Source organism: Teleopsis dalmanni, unplaced genomic scaffold (assembly GCF_002237135.1).
Source record: "Teleopsis dalmanni isolate 2A unplaced genomic scaffold, ASM223713v2 unscaffolded_contig_0008, whole genome shotgun sequence".
Taxonomy (NCBI): domain Eukaryota; kingdom Metazoa; phylum Arthropoda; class Insecta; order Diptera; family Diopsidae; genus Teleopsis; species Teleopsis dalmanni.
This window is the reverse complement of record NW_024031390.1, coordinates 1-21,244: the sequence shown is the minus strand read 5'-3', so window position 1 is coordinate 21,244 and position 21,244 is coordinate 1. Positions and strand designations below refer to the sequence as shown.

The 21,244-nt window shown below is 28.2% G+C and overlaps 1 protein-coding gene across 1 annotated transcript; it reads right to left on the bottom strand.

Annotated features, from left to right (window-relative positions):
* Positions 1 to 225: 225 nt before the first annotated feature.
* LOC119662917 (probable aminopeptidase NPEPL1) lies at positions 226 to 20,213 on the bottom strand. The gene is made up of 6 exons (XM_038072571.1): positions 20,063 to 20,213; positions 18,820 to 19,829; positions 18,599 to 18,755; positions 11,818 to 11,994; positions 583 to 693; positions 226 to 438 (listed from the first exon to the last, which is right to left on the bottom strand). Exons 1-6 carry the CDS (start codon positions 20,084 to 20,086, stop codon positions 301 to 303), a joined length of 1,617 nt encoding a protein of 538 aa, XP_037928499.1. The 5' UTR covers positions 20,087 to 20,213; the 3' UTR covers positions 226 to 300.
* Positions 20,214 to 21,244: the final 1,031 nt, after the last annotated feature.

Genomic DNA, 21,244 nt, shown 5'->3' with positions numbered 1-21,244 from the left:
ACAAAAAAGCGATACTCCTAGATATGATATCAAAGATGGTCAACGTAATTGCAACTTAAAGACCAAAAAAAAAAAAATCAAAATTTAAAACAACCAACATAACAAAACCATTAGGAAACGATGAAATGACACAAACAATAAACAATATTACTTAAAATGAAACATACAAACTAAACAAAAAAATATTAAAATATAAAAATATAAAAACGAAAATTTTTAAGCATATTCTTTATATTTATAACCGTTAATATTTTCGAAAGTAAGGAAAAAATGTTAAATAAAAAAAAAATGTGATGTATTTCAGTTTCGATCACGGCAGATGCGCTTGGCTGGCTGCTCCTCGTCGGATGGTGCAATAGATTGCAACATAGCATTGTTTGTATATTTGCCAAATAAGGTCAAAATGAGTGCAACACCATAACCAGTAGCACGTTCACCCTATATAAATAAAAAGAAAAATTTATTAATATTTAAAATTTCTTTAAAAAATTCAATGCAATCATGAAATTTGAAGCTTTAAAGCTTGAGGCTATTAAGTCTCAAGTTCAAAATGCTTATAAGTTAGTCACAATAAACACTTACGCAATGCACTGGAGTTGCCATGTCAACATGTATCCAAGCGCCAGGATAATCAAATCCTAAATGAGCTGCTATAAAAATACCAGCACAAGATGACTGGGCATTATTACGGTCCTGAAATAAAAATAGTAAATCGTTAGTGAATTTCTAAACATGAATAAAATAAAACAATAAAAAGAAAAAATAAATAAATTGAAAACAAACTAAAAATAAGTCAGAGATTACTAATTTTAGAAACATATTCCATGGTCACAAGATTTTTATATTAAAACTAATAGCAGAGAACACCAATAATGTTAGCAGTGGACTACACACCTAAATAGCTGAGGTCCTTTCTCAGCATAAAGCTGACATGAACTTAACTCAATAATTAAAAATTAAAATAAAATAAATTTAGATTAAATAAAAATTAAATTAAATAAAAATATAATACACTATTTAAAAGGAAATTCGAATATTTTCTAAGTCCACGGATGATAAGTATTTGACAATATTCGAAACACCGTTGTATAGTCAACCAAATTTCAATCAACTAAAATAACTAAATAATTAAATTATTGTTCAAGTCTTTTCTTTACTATTCGAATCCATCTAACTTTCTTCGATTCTTTGTCGTCATAAGAAACGTAACTTTCTATCAAAATAATCAACTTTAAAAATATAATAAATTGAATTAAAAATAAAATAAATATCATAAAATTAAAATAAAAGTAAATATAAAATATAAAATATAAAAAAAGAATAAATAAAAAAATAATAAAATAATACAATAATAAAATAATAATAAAAGAGATAAAAAATAAAAAAAAATTAAAAAAATTTTAAAAAATTAAAAAAAATAAAAAACAATGAAAAAGATAAAAGTATTCAAAAAAGTACAAAATATAAATGAAATTAAAAATATCACAAAATATAAATAAATAAAAATAATAACACAAATAAAATGATTAATAATAATAAAAATAATAATAAAAATAATAAAAAAAAAATATAATAAATATTAAAAAATAAAAGATAATAATAAGAAAAATAATAACCAAATAAAACAAATAAAAATTAATAATAAAAAAAAAATTAAAAAAATTAATAAAAATATAGTAAAAAAATAATAAAAAAATAAAAAAATAATAAAAATAATAAAAAAATTAATAAGAAAATAAAACAAATCACAAAAAAAAGAGTATTTCTTTTTTTTTTTAATAAAATAAAAGAAAACAAAAAAAATATTAATTTATTTTATTAAATATGTATAAGTTAAATAAAAATATTAATTTATTTTATAAATATGTATATATAAATATAAAATTATATAATAAATATTAAATAAATATTGAATAAATATTGCATAAATATTGAATATTAAATAATTATTAAAAATCAAATAAAAAAGAAGATATGGACATTAAAAAATTATAAAAAAAAATAAAAACAAATAAAAAAAAATAAAAAAAATAATAATAAAAAAATAAAAAAATAATAAAAAAATAAAAACATATAATAAAAAAATAAAACAAAATCACAAAAAAATCATATTTCTTATCATATTTCATATTTCTTTTTATTTTATTAAAATAAAAGAAAACATAAATAAAAATATTTAATTTATTTTATTAAATATGTATATAGTTATTAAATAAATTATTATATAGTATTAAGTTAATATTAAATAATTATTAAAAATCAAATAAAAAAAAAGATATTGACATTAACGCAATCAGAGTAAAAGATTCAAAAAGTAGTAGACAATGTCCTCCTGATAGCTTAAAAATTTAATTTTTCAACTTTTTCGTCTATAGTTTCTGACTAATAATATTAAAACTGTTAATAAAACTTTTACAGTAAAGTAACAAAACTCCAGAAAAATGTGCGAACATAAAAGGCAAGTACGGCTTTGGGTCAGTTGGTTAAGAAGCGCTGACTCTGAGCTTTACATTTGGCAGGACAAAAGTTCGATTCCTGTAACTTCCAGTCTCAAAAAATTATTAACGAATAATTAAATACAACAATTATTTCCAAGACCACTAATGATGGGTATTTGACAATATTCGAAACAACTGGTTAGCCAAAAATTCAATTAATTAAAATAATATAAAAAATAAAATTTTTGTTGTTGTAGTTCACCACTGTTCAAAAAACTTCTATATGTTTCTGACTATATATATAATTTTTACTTAAAAGAAAATAAGCTTTTTAGCTATTTAAATTTAATACAATTTTTGTGAATTTAAAAATTAGAACACATATCTTTACAAGACATAGAATATGCTAAGGAATTCTTAAATCTTAAAAGCTTCTGTTTGAAAATATTTATGAAAAAATCAAGGAATAAATCTTTGTTTTTTTGTTTTTTTTTTTATTGAAATCATTCAAAGCAGGATTTTTTTGTTTGAAGTTATTGGCATCAAATACGACCCCAATACAAATATTCTCTTCACAAGTTATGCATATCAGTTTCACCTTTTCGCAACTACAAATCAAAACTAAAATTCACACTTGTTTGAATATGATATATACTATAAGGAATATATATATATATATATATATATAGAAAATAAAATAAAACAAAAATAACTTGGATATTGTATTTCTGCACATTTTGCAGTAAAATGTAAAATGTGAGCATAAAAAGAAAATCTTAAAATCCATTTGCAAAATGTCAAAAGCCGTTTACTACACACTACACCGATACTAGCGACACCTCTTTCCACGCTAAGGATTGTGTGTTCCCATTTGGGGGAAAAGTGTTTTTATTTCAGTTTATTGCGCTTTGCATTTAGTAATCCAATCCTTAAGTAGATGTAGTTGATTGGTTTGCTCATTGAAACTGTTGTAACATTTGCAGCGCTGCCGTTTCTGGTACACTGCATCCCAGCTATAACCGTGCAATGCAAACTAAAGAATATGCATGCAAGTATCACTGCCCCACTGAATCCTGGTTGCAGCAGCATGAATAACGTGTACGTAAAGTAATATTGTGTATTTTATTTACTCCAAATAGAGCGTGTAGTGAAAATATTTTCGATATTTACAATTCATTCATTTTTCTTGTGTTTGCTCGTCTATTATTTACTTTTTGAAAAACTTAACTTAAAAAAAATGGAACAAATCAAAAGGTAGGAGAAGTCTTTTGGACGCACTGCCTCACATACTTAGCCGATTTGTTTTGTTAGTGCATATCAGCTTTAAACAAAATTTTAAGCTGATATATGCATAAAGTTTAGCGTATTTTTTCTTGATTCCCTTGTATATGTAGTTTAGTACTCTCATATATATATTTTTCTACATGCATTTTGCATAAACAACTTACATGGAATCAAACATTCAAATTTATAAAATGAAAGTCATCAATTCTAAAACTTAGTTGTAGCTAGAACATTGAATCAAAGGAATTTCAAAAAATATATTTATGCTTTTATTTTAAGACGAAATTTTATTGTATTCATAGAGTACATAATTTATTCAAATATATGGACATTTTTATTTTCAATAATTATGTATAAAGCACATTTAATCGCCTTTTCAAGCATACAGTTAAACACGTTTAACTTCAAAAGAGCCGTTTAAATGCTTAAACATGCGAATTGAACATGTTTAATTTAAAAAAAGACATTTAAATGCTCAAACTGCAAGTTAAACATGTTTAAGGTCACATATTTGCTTGTCTGTGTGCTTGCCACATAACAGTAATAAAGATCATTTTAAGTATAAACAATCTTGCGATCAATCTATGTACAAACAATCTTGTGATCATTTCATGTGCAAACAATCTTACCATCACTGTATGTATGAGCGATCTTGTCATCATTTTATCTACGCACAAGCTTACGATAACTCTATGTAAGAACGATCTTGTGATCATTCTAAGTATGAACAATCTTACAATCATTCTATGTATGAACAATGTTACGATCATTTTATGTATGAAGAATTTTGTGATCATTCTATGTACGATCTATACACGAACATATATTGTGTGTATGTAACTATGTATGAACAATCTCGATATCAAATATTGCATCTTAGCATGAAAGATATTGGAATTGTTCTATGTATGAACGCTCTTGCTATCATTTTATATATGAACAATCTTACTATCATTTTATGTATGAACAATCTTGCGATCATTCTACGATCTAGAGAACATTTTATGTATGAACGATCTTGCAATCATTCTATCTACTCACAGGCTTACGATAACTCTATATAAGAACGATCTTGTGATCATTCTATGTATGAACAATTTTACGATCATTGTAAGTATAAACAATTTTACGATCATTCTATGTATTCATGATCTATGTACGAATATAACTATGTATGAACAATTTTGGAATCAAAGATTACATCTTATCAAAGGAGATATTGCAATCGTTCTATATATACACGATCTTGCGATCTTCTAATATATGAACAATCTTGCGATCATTCTATATTTGAACAATCTTGCGATCATTCTACGTATGAACGCTCTTGCGATCTTTTAATATATGAACAATCTTGCGATCATTCTTTTTATAAACGAGCTTGTCATTATTTTATGTATGAATGATCTTGCTTACATTTTATATATGAACGATCTTGCGATCATTATAATCGCATTTTCGATTAGTAAAACTGTTTTCCGTCTAGATTTACTTTTGATCTGTCAAATGTTGTTACCCAATTTAACGTTTTCAGAGTAGGCTAACATGTATTCGCTGTGTTAGTAGGCATTTATATATTTCATAAATAGATAAGTTGGTCAGTTATTAAATAAATAAAATTTTTTTATTTAGTTTCATAAGATTTTTATTGTCCAATATTTCGACTATAATCTATAGTCATCATCGGGGAACTACATACTATATATTCTTTTGGTCATTAAAACATTTAATTAATAAATAGATAAGTCGAATCAAATTACACTCTTATCTGTCAAGTCATATAGAAGAGCTGTTGATTTTAGGTTAATCTTGCTACTCTGGCAAAATATCTAGAGTGTTATGTATTAAGCTCGAGTGTTATACATTTTGCTCGCGATTTACCAATTCAAAATGAAAATTGCACTAAAAGTGAATTTAGATTGAAAAAGTTACACCAGATTTACCAATCGAAAACGGCATAAGTAAGATAGAGATAGATAAGATAGATAACCGTAAATATCCTACCCAGCTTTTGACGTTATGCACTTGGACAAGACATACTTCGATTCTTAAACAAAGAACATAGCTACAATATTAATAACATTCAAAAAATGTTTGAAATATTGAAACATAAAGTATAATAATTCACAAACCATTGAATATTAAATAATTACTTTTTGGGAAAAATTAAAAATTTAGATTACTCTTTGACCCATCTAACGTTGATGCAAGTGAAATTGATTGAGTTCAATTGAAAAATATTTTATAAAACTAATCAACTAGAAGGATATTTTTCGTTATTAATTTTTTACTCGATTTAAAATTAATATACAAATAAAAACAATAATCTAGCAATTTCAGTGCTAGACAAATTCTTTTTTCAATCACTTATTTTCGTTCGATATTTAAACGGATTGTAGAGCATAGCAACTTTTTAGCTGCAAAGAATTTAATAAAATTTTTCTGAGCACATCGCAAAAGTAAAAATAAATATAAAAATATATAAAAACGTTTAAATTGCCTTCAACATCGTTTATAACAAATTTAATACTTTACAACGTTGTTATCGTTTAAACTGAGGATATTGTTCACGCGTGTAGCATTTTATTTAATTTTTACTCATTCAAGTCCTGAGAAAAGTTGCTGCTCCTTTTTCGATTCCTGTTGATATCGCTGTCATTCAGCGAAGGCGCTGGCTGGCAAGTCTTCCACGAAAATATTACTTCAATACAAAATATAAACAAAAATCCAAAAATATAAAATATAAAAAAATATAAAAATAAAATAAAAAAAAATAAAAGATGAAAATGAAAACAATATTGAATTTACATTGAATCGGTACACGGCGTGTTGCCGCTGCAAATGCTCAGTGGGTAATAGCGCAGTTGGAAGGATATACATACTGGTATAATATATGTACGGGTATCTAGCCACCTAACAAGTACGGTACATAATAGCAGGAAATATTTGCTTTAACTTTTCCTTTTCACAACATGGATTCAGTAAGCGAAAGCGTACTTGGAACAATAACAAACACAAAATAATATTAGTTTAAAATACTATGAAAATAAAAGAATTAAATTAAGAAAAAATAAAAATATTAAAAATATATTTTTCTATACTACAAAATGTATAGTGAATCTTAAGAAGTTGTTTCTAAAAGGACATACTTAAGGAACTCCTTTGGTAAATGCAAATTTTTTTCATATTTTTTTATATATTTTTATTAAATATACCGGAATAAAGAATGGAAGCCAATAAAAATAAACTATTAAAGGATTAAATTTAAATTTTAAATTGTATCCTTAAAACTTACTGGAAAGATTGATTGTTAACATCCGTTTTGACAAAAGAAACTAAATAACTAAAAGAAACTAAAAACTATTTTTTTTCAGTAGAAATTTTTTTTAATGAAACAGTAGTGAATTACAACAACAAAAATTTTTATTATTTTTAATCAACTGAGTTTTTGGCTGACCATATATATCAGAAACTGATATTTTATTCTTTGCTCATCTAAATCATCATTTTAAATCTAAACTTATACTATCCTGTGTTAAATCTCTAAACAAGATCAGTGGATATAACTACATGTGCATATCAGAATATAGCAACTACCATTAATAGATTAAATTACAAAGGCGCTGCACATGAACTATATCAGTTATCTGTATATCAGCTAAGTATTTATATACCAATTAATAGCTGTAAGTTCAGGATATATTTTGCTTTCCTCAAAAAAGGACAAATAAGCTGGGAAAATGTGGGGGAAGGTGGGAAAATGTGTGGAAAGGTGGAAAATATAAGTTATGCAAAACATTTGTTTAATTTGTTCAAGATTTATAGTCTGGTCAGCTATCAATTCTTCTAGACCTAGAATACTAACTGTTTAATCTCTTCTTTTTTATTATTTTATGTTAAAATAAACAATTCTTTTGTACAGCAAATTTTTTTACGGAAACCATCATCAATAGACACTGTTAGTCTGAAAAAAACCAAATTCGACAACATTCTATCCCCCTTAGAGCCAGTCCTTATCTAATAAGCAGGCAAGACCCCTAAATTGTCTTTAGAAGTAATTATATATTTTATATAAAATTATTTATAATTTTTAAGCTTTATTTTGTATTGGTATTATAAGACAACAAAATGGGATACTGAGCTAAAAATTTTTAATCTAACTGATAATCCGTTACACCTAAAGGAAATACATTATAACTTTTATTATATTTATATTATTTTAAAAGTGGAATGCTTCTGTTCGGTTAGGTCTGTTTTGCAATACAAAAGATCTATTAATCTACCCGTACTGTGCTATACTGAGAGTCTCATTCTTTATATACTTATATGAAAGAGAATACAAAAAATGTATTCTACATACTTTAAAACCGTGCAAGTCGCTCTAAAGTACTAAAAAGTTATAGTTTAAATAAAATAATTCGGTTTTGTCAAAAAAAAAAAATTCGATTCCTTTTATACGCACACAGTCCTATTTACTTTGGAGCGTAACTTGTAATGTAATACAAAAATTATCAATACTGCTTTTGTTATTATATTATACCAATATCATATTATTATTATATTGCAATTATATTATTATTATTATATTGTAATTATATTATTATTATATTATAATTATATTATTATTATTATATTGCAATAATATTATTATTACTATATTATAATTATATATTATTATTATATTATAATTATATTATTATATTATAATCATATTATTGTTATATTATAATTATATTATTATTATTATATTATAATTATATTATTATTATTTTATTGCAATTGTATTGTAATTATTATATTATTATTTATATTATTATATATATTATTATATTATTATTATATATATTATATTATTATTATACATATTATTATATTTATTTATTTATATTATTATTATTATTATATTAAAATAATATTTTTATTATTATATTATTATTATATTTTTATTATTATATTCTAATTATATTATTTTTCTTATATTTTTATTATTATATTATTATTATACTATAATTATATTATTAATATTATATTGTCCTTAAATTATGTTTATTAAATAATTATGATATTAATATCATTTTTATATTATAATCATTGTTAGTTTTTCCTCATTCCATCACAATTAATGAATGTTTATACTAATTTTTTTATATTTTTTATTATTTAATCAATTTCAAAAGACAAATCAAGCAGCAAAATGAATAATATTGAATTCAAATATCTATTAAAAAATACAAACAAAAATATATAAATGAATAAAATCTTTCAATTTTGATGAAATTAAAAGAACAGAAAAAAATGGCAATAACAAAAGCCATAAAAACAACACTAAAATTATATTTAAATGTAATAAAATATTCAATAAACTGTGTTGAAATTGTTTTTATTAAAACTGGCATTGCTCTTCTCTGTTTATATTGAGGAGGAGGCTAAATACCGAAGCAATTGAAATTCAACTGAGAAACAATAAAATCAAAACTTTTTATAATTACGTATACGCAGTGTAGGACGGACCAAGCCAAGACGGCAGCAACAAGTAACGAATTCAGAAAAGAACACGTTTTTTTATTGTTCTTATAAGAAGAGAAAATTAAATGCTATTATTATGTTTACAAGAAATATAAAATGTTAAAAGGAATTTACAAGTTTGCTAAAAATTTAACACAACTGAATAAAGGAAGAAAAAATTAAAACAATAGACTCTGCAGAGAGGTGGTGAGATATAAGTATAAAAAATACTTGGATTTACGCTTAATGATTGAAATAAGTCAGAGATTTAGTGAACTGTAAGAGGGTTTTTCTTACACTACTTAAATGCAACGTGAACTAAAGTTTTGGAATATAAAAATTTTTAAGTGTAGTTAAAATCAGAACTAAATAAATTGAACACTTATCAACACATGTATCAGTGTTTTCTTACAAAACCAGTGTTGCCACAGCACTAAAAATCAGCGGTATCTATTGTTTAAACGGATTATTCAAATCTGAAACATGTAATTTATATAAAGAAGTATAAAATTGCAAAAAAGCTACAATAATCTGTATAAAAAACGTCAATTCATCCATGTAATTTGAAGCAGTGAACATTATAACACTTCGTTCAATAATGTGTGTGACTGGCACATAGATGGCGGCACTAATACTAAATAAATATTTTTTTTTCGAAAGTGGCAACCTTTTTAGGCTTACTGTCAAAATCATATGTTAATCCGAGCATTTGTTTAGAAGTTATAGTGCTTTAAGTGACGCTACTTTCGAGTTTTGACTCTCAAGTCTTTGTGTGTGTCTTTATTTTTGATATACCTTTAAACATACGAGTACGTCTCAGTGTAACATTTTATTAAGTTTGAAATCTTCTTAGGGTAGTTGGAGCGGCATTGCCATAAATAACACAGCCATAAAGTAGTTTGGGCCTAGTTTAGTATATTATGTCAAGACTAGTTCAGTCAGTGCACTTGAGCACTTTTACTCTCTATTAACTGCGAGGTTTCTTCATAATCCCTCTCTACGCCTTGCCTGGATTATTGTTTATCACTTCATCAGTCTAAACAGTAATTGACCTCAAATCTGCATACCTCCCAGAGGAGCCTGTAACCATTCTGAGACTCGATAATGCGGTGTTGGTAAGTCTATCAGTTTTCGTAAATAATTTCAGGGCTCTATCCTTTATGTACTTTTTGATCGGATCAATCTTGAGGTCTTTGAGGATGTCATTCGTCTTAATGTACCATGGTATATTGGAAAGTCTTCTCAGAGTCTGGCTTTGTGCAGTTTCTAGCTGACGAATAGTAGTGTTTAAGGCTTTGCTATACGCTACACATCCATATAAAAGTGACGGTCGAATTATTTGGTTATTGTTATAACAACCATGCTGGTCTTAGTATTGAGATTTATATTTTCGAATAGTGGTTAGTAGTTTAGTGTGCATTAAAGTTTATATTTATCTTGACGTTTATTTTTTAGGTTGTTTGAATTGGAAATTTATTTGAAATTATTTGAAACAATATTGATGTATAAAATGGAACTAATTTAATTAAGATCCACTCAATATATAAAAATATATTACTTAACTTTTTTAAAAGTTTCGTTAAATATAGCAGACGTTTTAAACACTTCAAAAACTGTGCCAACTCAAAAAATAATATATCGCAATACAAAATAAGTGACTTAAAAACTTATTGAAAAATATATTGAAATATTTACTATATTCGACAAATTTTTGAATATTTTTTGAAGTATTTTTTAAATAAAATTTAACCTGATTTTTCAAACGGAATCAATTCAATTACTACACAATGTGCAATAAAAACTAATTGAGAAAAATTTTATTTTAATAAATTCGCATATAAATAAATAAAATTGAACTTTTAATTAGTTTCCACAAAAAATCCAACAATAAAAAAAAATCTAAAAACAATAAAACCAGACGAAAAATTTTCACACAACATCACCACGTACAAGTCAGCTAACTAAATTGCACTAGCGTCGTCCTAAATCTAACATTTGCTGCCATTTATCAGCAAAAATGATGTATAACTAAGTTAAAAAGTGAATCCACTGATGGAGCACGGAGGCAGAAGTGCAGGCAGGCAGCGCACCGTACATTGAAAAAGGTCACGTATCTGCAATGTTATGGTATGCGGCACGACTACGACGACCACGACTACGTCGATGACTACTGCTACCACTACTGCTACTGCTACTGCTACTGCTACTGCTGCTGGTATTGCTACGACTGGAGCAGAGTCTAGTGTCAAGTGTCAAGTTGCATTGAGCACTTGTAATTAACTGCCAAATTTGTGGTATGTGCAGCAATTTTTTCCCACAATTTTTCTGAGTACAAAAATCGATTTCAAGTGTAATGCGAAAAAAATGTCCTTTTTCACTAAAACAATATAAGGTTCCGTTCTGTTCCGTTGCATTGTTCTGTAAGTATTGACTATGCTACCATATACTGCACTTGAGTTTGTTTTTACTTGATAACATATATATTCGTATGTACAAATATCGGTGGTACATCTACAGTTATCGTTATGTGTGTACGACGTACGACTATATCTTATGGCATAGGTACGTCGTCGTATCGTTTTATACTTACCGCAACGGAATTTTTCATATCAGCAATTGCCGATGTAAATTCCGAAAAATGCAATTCTGGACAATAAATTATTGGTGCCAATAAATCACCAGACTTACGACCAGCATCCAACGACTTACTCTCCCATTCTTCGGAATTTGTCAATATGGCACCATGGTACTTTCCTGTTGCTGTACCCTGAAATCAAACAAAAAACAGTGTCGTAAATAATACATTAAATATAAAATAAAAATAATAAAAATAAAAATAAAACGTATACTCGTAAAAAAATAATAGAATGAAATGAGGAAAAAATATAGCGAAGAGTGACCAATAGTAGTGCCACCAATCGCACATGCTTTAAATTTTAAACCTAGCAAATATTTTAAATCGGCAAGGATTAAGTAGAACCTTTTTGATTTATTGACTTAGTGGCCAGTGAGTGTAATTGTTACAAAAACAATATTTATTGCATTATTACTTCTACATATGTTTGGTATTTAGATACACGTTTTCGTGACAGAAAATGACATCAAAAAAGTAGTTAACGCATTCAACTTTTATTGTAAACAATTCAGAAAATTTATGTAAAAAAATAAAATTATAAAGTTTTTAACACGTTAAAGACCACATGCCCACACGATGTATAACTAAGTTAAAAAGTGAATCGACTGATGGAGCACAGAGGCAGAAGTGCCATGTTTTACCTGGGGATTCTCGACAAGATTCAATTCGTCAAAATGTGGATGTGGAAGAATGTGCTAGAATGTGGAAGACAAACTGACTCATCGGTGGGCATGCGGTTTACGAAAGTAAATGTACATGTTGAGACCGAGGTTATCACCCGTGGACACTTTAATTGAAATAAATCTAGGGGTTAAATAATGTCTACCTCAAATTATTGTACACTAAAAACATATTCAAAAAATGGTATACGCAATTAACAATAAAAAAAATCCCGGTCCCTATGTGAAAAATAAGATTTTTCAATGCGGTCTTCAACGTGTAAAGATAGACAACTACCAAAGAATATAAGACCCAGCACTATATTTATAGAATCATATTAATGAATGAATGTTTACAAAACGTTTAAAAAACTAGCACAAAATAAGATAAAAATGAGAAAATGAAAGTGAATACGCCATACGCTTAGACAACCGGGAGATTACACAGCGAGGCAAGCGTTGGCATGGAATCCAGAATGTAGAAGACCCGGTGCGTCAGCTAAAACACGGAGAAAAAGAACGGGCGAGAGTGAGCTAGCTGAAGCCCGGCATCTACAGAGAAGCACAAAATGGAGTCTACAGAGATTGAGAAGAATTATTGAGGTCCTATGCATCACTTGAAAAGTTGGACAATATTAGTTGTGGTAGTAAGTAAGAGCGAATAAAAAAAGAAAAAATTTTATCTTTAATTATAACAATTAAAAATAACTTTAATTAATTAATTCAATTAATCTACAACTGGTTTATGATTTCGTTGTAATATAAAACAGCACATGAGTTTGTTAATGGACACTCACAACAAATTAACAAAACTCCAACTTCGAACTTTTAAGTCAAGTACGGCTTTAGGTCAGTAGGATATTGCACACTGACTCCGAGCTTCAAATTTGGCAGGGTACAAGTTAGACCCTTGATGCTTGCAGTCTCAAAAAATTATTTACGCATAACATAAAAAATAATTTCAAGACCACTTATGATGTGTATTTGGCAATACTCAAAAATTCAGTTAATTAATAAATAATAAAAAATTTTTGTTGCTGTAATTCACTACTGTTCAAAATACCCCTCTACTAAAACATTAGTTTCAACAAAAAAAAATTGGTTTCTTTCACCACAATTAACTTTAAAAATCAAAACTATTTTATTGTTAATAATTTTTTGTTCTAAGTGACGCGTCTTATGACGATAAGTAACTACCAAAAAGATTCAAAAGTAAGAAGGGTTCGAATAGAAATTAAAAGACAACAACAAAAAGCTAAACTATTTTTATTAGCTACAATCTCACTATATTCATCATTACAAAACTGGCAAATGACTGATGGCTCTCTGAAGGCTGTTCAAAGTGCCATGGTACATCCGCACGAACGACATGCTAGGAGACGTCAGAATTTATTCGGTCCAAAAATACATAAGAGACAGAACCCTGAAGCTATATGCGAAAACTGACAGGCTGCCCTACTTAGCACTATCTAATCTCAGAGTAATCACTAACCGCACGGGACGGTACGCAGATCTTAGATCAGTCATTGAATAATCACAAAGCTTATGAGGAATACACAAATTAATCAGTGAAGTGGGTGGGACTCTACAGAAACTCCCCAGCTATCAAAGAGTAAAAGTGCCCAAATGCATTAACTCGGAAAAGACTTAACATAACACATAAGACTTACGACATGTTTAGTACATAAAAACGTAATAGCAGAAATAAAGTATCTTGAAATTATTTAAAACTAAAAAATTATACAATTATCAATATGCTACTATTACACAGGTATCTACATTCACCAGATATCTACATAAGTAGATAATGAGTAGGGAATAAAAAGAAAAACAAAGGACTCAAAAGAAAATTGGAAATTATTCGAAAAGACCAATTTACAACGAAACGGAAACAGCAGTATGGCAAGCAACAAAATTTTCCCGTGGAAATGGCATTTAAATAACAATCACTCAATGGAAACCTATGAACTGAAATCTTAAATAGAGTAAATAGATAAAAGATACGAAATGCAAGTACACAAAGCAAACTATTAAGAAGCAAATGGAGGTGCTGTTTGAACTGCAGTTTACCAAGTCCGTACTGAATGTTAATTGCAACCACCATGAATATTCACCAACAAAAGCAATAGCAGTAGCAGTTCAGTTCAATTCTATACCATTTCCGTTTATATGGCAAGAATACCAAAAATTTTAAAAAAATAATCATTTAAAAACTAACAGCAAAACAAAGTCAGCCAGCAGGCAACACATGTTCTATTTTATGTTCTTAACCAAAATGCAAGGATTCGTTTACAGTCGTTGCACCATTCCATACCAATTCTATTGCATTCTGCATGGATTTTTATTTTTCATGTTTAGAAATTCACTCTTAGTGGAGTACAATTCGCACAGTGCCACATCTGCACCAACAACATATGACGTTGCAAATTATTTAGTCTTTCGTCCAAACCATACCACACCACACCACAACACACCCAACACACCCAACATACCCAAGCCCAACTAAACTGAACTGAACTACAGACTACTAAGTACAGTAGAATCCCAGAATCCAGCTAAGCGAAGGTAAGTAAATTGGCGAATTGTGAAGCTGTTAGCAATTCATTTTCCAAGTAGGAATCCCCATGAATTGTGAACAAGTGCTTGTTGATGGCTTTACTCCTCTCAGGCAAGCAGGGTTTGGGTATGTTTATGTGTTTCTCTGTTTGCAATATGTTGGATACTTCGAATAAAACTTCATGTTGAATTGGATTTAAGATAAATAATTGCAGAAAGCAGCCAGCACCTTTCTGAAGTGTCGGCAAAAAATATTTTCTCACTATATCTGCAGAATTAAGAGTTTCGAATTAGTAATTGAATTATTTAATTAAATCTGAAGTTAGCGAACAGAATTTAATATTTTTATTACACACACTTTTTATTTGAAATGTAATCTATCAAAATGAAACATATTTTCTAAGCTTTTAGGTATTAAGCATAAGGAAAAAATATTTAAAAGTGCATTCCTGAATAGTATATGAGCAGAAAAATAAAGGACGAACTTTTACGAGAACAGAATGGAATGGGAAAAGAAAAAGAAAAAGAAGTTTGCAGAAAAGCGAATCACTGCGACCTTAATAGCTTTATTGATCTGTACTCACTAACCCATATTCTTCATTAAGAGAACAGCTTAGAGCAATATACTAGGAACCGATAAAAACTTATTTTGATATCATTGTTATAATATAAAACTCCACCTTACAAGACTGGGTATACTTACGGATGCAAACTGTAGAATTTGCGAAGAGAATGAGGAGTCAGCCACACATGTGCTGTTAGAATGCACATACGCTAGTGCACATACGGAATAGGCTCGTCGGAATGTGTATTCCTACCGAATAATAATAAATATCTGTAAAGTAGGTTCTATACTACTTTTTATTGACTACTTTTAACAGGACTTAGAGAGCTACTCTAAACCCACAAGGAGGCACAATAGATCCGACGGTCGCAGTAACAATAATAATAATAATAATATAATCGTTTTTGAATAAAAAGACTGATTACATTCTTATATGAAAACATATCATCCTTTATCTTTGAGAAACAAACCATTTACTATAGAATAGAACTAAAACTGTTAATGTATAATACGGATGACAGTCATCGAAAATGACTGAGTAAATACCTTGTAGGCTACGACCGCACGATGGCACGGTACTTGTGTAATAAAACCAGGGCAAACAGGATCTGGGTTGAAATTCCACTAAGGACTAGTTATTGTTGATGTTGTAACCAAACGCCTACACGAAAGAAGACATTTGACAAGACATTGCATATTAAGAAATGTTACTAAAAATAATATGGAGAAGACAGGAAGCAAGAATAAAAGGTATAGGATAGGAATATTGACTAAAGTGTAATAGCTGTCTCAGTAATAGACCTACAAGCACTCCCCATATTGTTGAAAATATCTACTACTAAATCTACAATAAATTTTGACTCTATTAGATATCAGATTGAATTACGTGACATAACAGATTATAATTGCTAAGAATGATAAATAATGACATATTGCAAAATAGGTACAATTTTTATTTTTATTCCTAAGAAAGCACATTGGTTCGATAATACTACTCATCACTTTCAACATGAATTCAAAAACATATCACTTATCTGAGGTACATTAAAAACAATAATGATGAGAATGACAATGACTATAAGAACTGCAATATAATACTTTCTTAAATCTTTAAAGATAATTTACATTGAAAACAACCATCATACTTATATGGTATACTAATATAATCTACTTTCCTACTTTAATCGGTGTCACTTTCAGATTAAGTGAAATTTATGAACAAATATACATTAATGGTATAATATAAAATTAAAATTAACAAAATATTTTAGAACAAATCATTATTCAAAGTTGATTTAAAAAATAAACTAATATAAATGAATCATTGTGAGCTCAACTGGAAAATAATGGAATCACATATTTACCTTGATAAGAATTGAAGATCATTTCAATAAAATTTAAGTTCTAAATAAATAATTATTTTAATTTAAACAAATTTTATTATGTACTCTAATAGACAGTAAAGCAATAGATCCATGACACCTACTACTTCTTAAAACGATTTTGCACCTGACACATAAAATAAATGCATGCCAACTTTTAAGTACTGTGTACTACGAAGTACAATAAAGCAAGGAATTGTGCTACATCATATAGCAAGGGAGATCGCAAAATAAAATCATATTGTACTATCCACAATCCGCTCTTATTCCCAAGGAATCCTTACCTCTTTCACACTTTAGCCAGCCATACCCTTACCAATGCATTCGTTTTTGTAGTTAACAAACCGCTCTTATTCCCAAAACATCCTCTCCTCTTTCACACTTTAGCCAGCCATACCCTAACCCATGTATTCATTTTTATAGTTCCTTACATGTTATTCATCATTTATTTCTCCCCGGGTTACTACAGCAAGCAAAACAAATAAAGAAATGTGCAAGTGTCACTGACTGGGCATCAATGTATTAGAATATATATTATCATACTACTACCGCTAAGCCTCAAGTCGGTATCTCTTTCACAATACTCACAGTACGTCGATGATATAAATAATGATTTCTCATGCTACTACCGCTAAAGCACTACCTAGTATTTCTTAACAATACTCACTGAGAATCGAAAATATAGATTATACCTTCTCGTACTACTATCGCTTAACTACAAGACGGTATATCTCTCTTGCCATCACTGATTAACTTTTCATTAACCTTATTTAGCTTTAGTTTCTTAAATATTAAAATGGTGTGCAAAATCTTTGTTTGGATAAAATAATAAAAAATGAAAAAAAGGTGATGCGAAAAAAAAAAATAAGAGCTTATAGATGAGTTTTTATTATTGGTTTTATTATTATATAATAGTTTATAGAGAGGTTTCGAAAAATAGTGAACTTCAACAACAAAAAATTTTTATTATATTATTTTAATTAATTGAATTTTTGGCTGAACAAATATTACAGCTGTTTCGAGTATTGCCAAATACCCATATTGGAATTATATCTTGTATTTAATTATTCGTAAATAATTTTTCGAGACTGCAAGTACCAAAGGTTGAACTCGTGCCCTGCCAAATTTGAAGGTCAGAGTCAGTGTTCAATAACTAACTGTCTTAAATTGAATATATAAATATCCTTTAGAAATCAACTTCTTCTTACTCAGAACGGAGTATTATTACAACTTTAGTTAATTAAACTAATATTTAATTAAAATATTATAATATAATATAAATATAACAATAAATTGTCAGTCAAGGCGTAAAGAGGGGTTTTGAAAATACCTCGAGTTTATAAAGAGTAAAAGTGCTCAAGTTCACTGACTCAAATAGCTTCAACATAATAATAAATATAATATATTATAATATAAATATAATATATTATAATATAAATATAATATATTATAATATAAATATAATATATTTTATAATATTATATTAAAAATATTATTTTATAAAATGAAAAAATTAAAAAAGTGAACTCACAACTACTCTAAATCCAACATTTTAACTTATCTAATGTACTAACCTGTGCTCCAGTTAAAGTTGCCATATCCAAAATGATGTTGGCTTTCAAATCCTTGTTAGCATAGCAAACGCCATCAGCTAATACTAAACGCCCTTCAGCATCAGTGTTGTTTATTTCAACAGTGCGACCGGAATACAATGTATGTATATCATCAGGACTAAAAAGCAAATAACAAAAATATTATTTATTCACAAAACCAATTATTAAAAGTATAAACATACCGTGTTGCGTTTGGACCAACAGAGTTTTCTGCCAAGCAGAATACTGCATGCAAATTCTCTTTGAAATCGTTTTTAACAGCAGCATAAAAAGCGCCTAAAATAGCAGCTGCACCACCGCAATCCCGTTTCATGCCAGGCATTTGTGTTCTAGCCTTAATGCTAAGACCGCCGGTATCATAAACGATACCCTTGCCAACCAAAGCGATAGTGTCATGTGCGCCTTGCGGTTCATGAGATAATATAACTAATGCGGGTGGTACAGCGGCTGCCTTACCAACACCGTAAATGCCACCAAATCCTTGTTCACGCAATTCTTCACCGCGTATAATTTTCGGTTTAATTGATAACTTTGAAGCGACGTTTTCAACTTCCTTTACAAAATGACTAACATTCATTTCATTGCAAGGTGTATCAACAATACGTGCTGTTAATCGTATACCATAAGCTGCACTTTCTATGCATGCAATGTCCTCTTTACTTAGTGGCTTTTGTGATAGTTGACCATCTTTCTCAATGACAAGAAATTCAATATTTACAATGGACTTATCAGCCTGATCGTCATTGGAATCACCTATGTGATGTTTTGCACCTAAGCTACCAGTCTTACGCGTAAACAATGGAAAAGCACGTACCACAGCACAAGCAGCTGGGAATATATCATTGCGTTCACAAACTATAACAATGCTTTCATCATTAACATTTAAAACATTAGCTTTCACCAAAGCTGTGATGGCATGAGCACGTGATGGTGTATTGTGACGTGAACATTTGATAGGTAATGCAGCTACAGTTGCTACATCCAAATACATTGAACACTTATCAGTAGGTGATGGATGTAAGGCAGATATGGCATCCTTGAAAACATCCTCTGAGACACGTGGATTCAATTTAACAGCTAAATCACTGAATTTTAATAGATTTAAATGACGCAATTGACCGATAATCAAAACTGGTCTGGAACAAGGATCGCCTTCTGTTAATGTTGGATTGAAGCGAAATTCGGTTGCCATCTGTGTGAGAATAAGTATATATTATTAATGAATTTCACAAAACTGATTTAAATTTAATCATATATATATATATGAAATATCAATAACAATAAAATATTTTTTAAACTAACTTAAGAAGTCAATAATAATTTGTTAAGAAATTATTATTTTAAAAATAATACATTTTTATCTGTTATCTCATTAGATTATCTAAAATTAGATAATATTTGTGAAAACAACATTGCAGCACTCACATGTGGTGGTCTCTTCCTTCCCATTTTTCCTGAATTCTAAAAAATTTTGAGTTCTCTACAAAATGCACTTGACTTTCACTGACCACTGCGTTTGAAATCAACTTTTGAACTGAATTGAGGATTTGCGTAAATTTATAAAGTGCTTTAAAAATTGATAAGAAATTATGATTTATTACTGCAATAAAATAATTGATTTTTTTTTCGTGAAATTCTAGTAGTTTTACAAAGCCCACATAAGTTTCAGTTTATTGCAATCCCTTATCTCTTGAATTTAGAAATTTAAATCTGTATGTGGTAGAGAGATTTTTTTTCAATTTATCTTATCGCTTAGTGAACAATTTGTTTTAATAAAACATTAATATTATACCATTTAATATTTATGTTATTATATATTTGATTCTTGTTTTTAATAAAATAATATCTTTAAGCACGTGTATTAATCTACAAACATACAGACATACATAACAGAATTATAAATAAGTATAATTGGAGCTTATCAGGGATGACAAATTCTTTTTGTACCGATTGACCGATAACAGTTGTTTAAACTTGCTATTTTATGAATCATTAATTAATAAAAACAGTAATAAAACAAATTTAATCTAACAAAAACCGTACAAAGTTTACCAGAACAAAGTTTGGGATTGAATGAAACTTGAGTATAAAGGTATTTATAGAATATGTAAACATAAGAGACTGTCTTGAATATATTCATAAAAATATTCCAGTGAAAAATATAAAAAACAATAAAAATATCAACAGAAGATAGCAGAGATTAAGTTTCATTCCAGGTATTTATCTGCTATCATATGTACAATATTCTGAATGAGCATTTTTACTATCTTAAGCCATTATTCCGGTAGGTATTTACAATCTAATTTTTATAAGTAAAAATTGCAATATTTAACAATACTTCAAAGAGCTGTAAAAATTCAATTTATTGAAATAATATAAAAATAATTTTTGTTCTTATAGTTCACTACTTTTCGAAACGGCTCTACCGGCTCTATATTTAACACCTAAATCAAGATTTGATATATCAACAAATGAAGTAATTTTTACCTTGAGAACATATACCTGGATCAAATGTTTAAGAAGTTACTCAATTTGAATGTTACTTGAGCAACTTCAAACAAAATTATAATAGCTTGATTGAACAGCTCCAAAACAATGTTTTCAAAA

What these genes read in the sequence shown, in the direction of transcription:
- LOC119662917 (XM_038072571.1), bottom strand. Translation starts at nt 20,086, where the DNA reads ATGGGAAGGAAGAGACCACCACAT. An exon ending in GTTGGTCCAAACGCAACACG is followed by an intron (nt 18,756 to 18,819) that starts GTATGTTTATAC and finishes TTTGCTTTTTAG; the next exon opens with TCCTGATGATATACATACAT. An exon ending in ATATGAAAAATTCCGTTGCG is followed by an intron (nt 694 to 11,817) that starts GTAAGTATAAAA and finishes TTTTTATTTCAG; the next exon opens with GACCGTAATAATGCCCAGTC.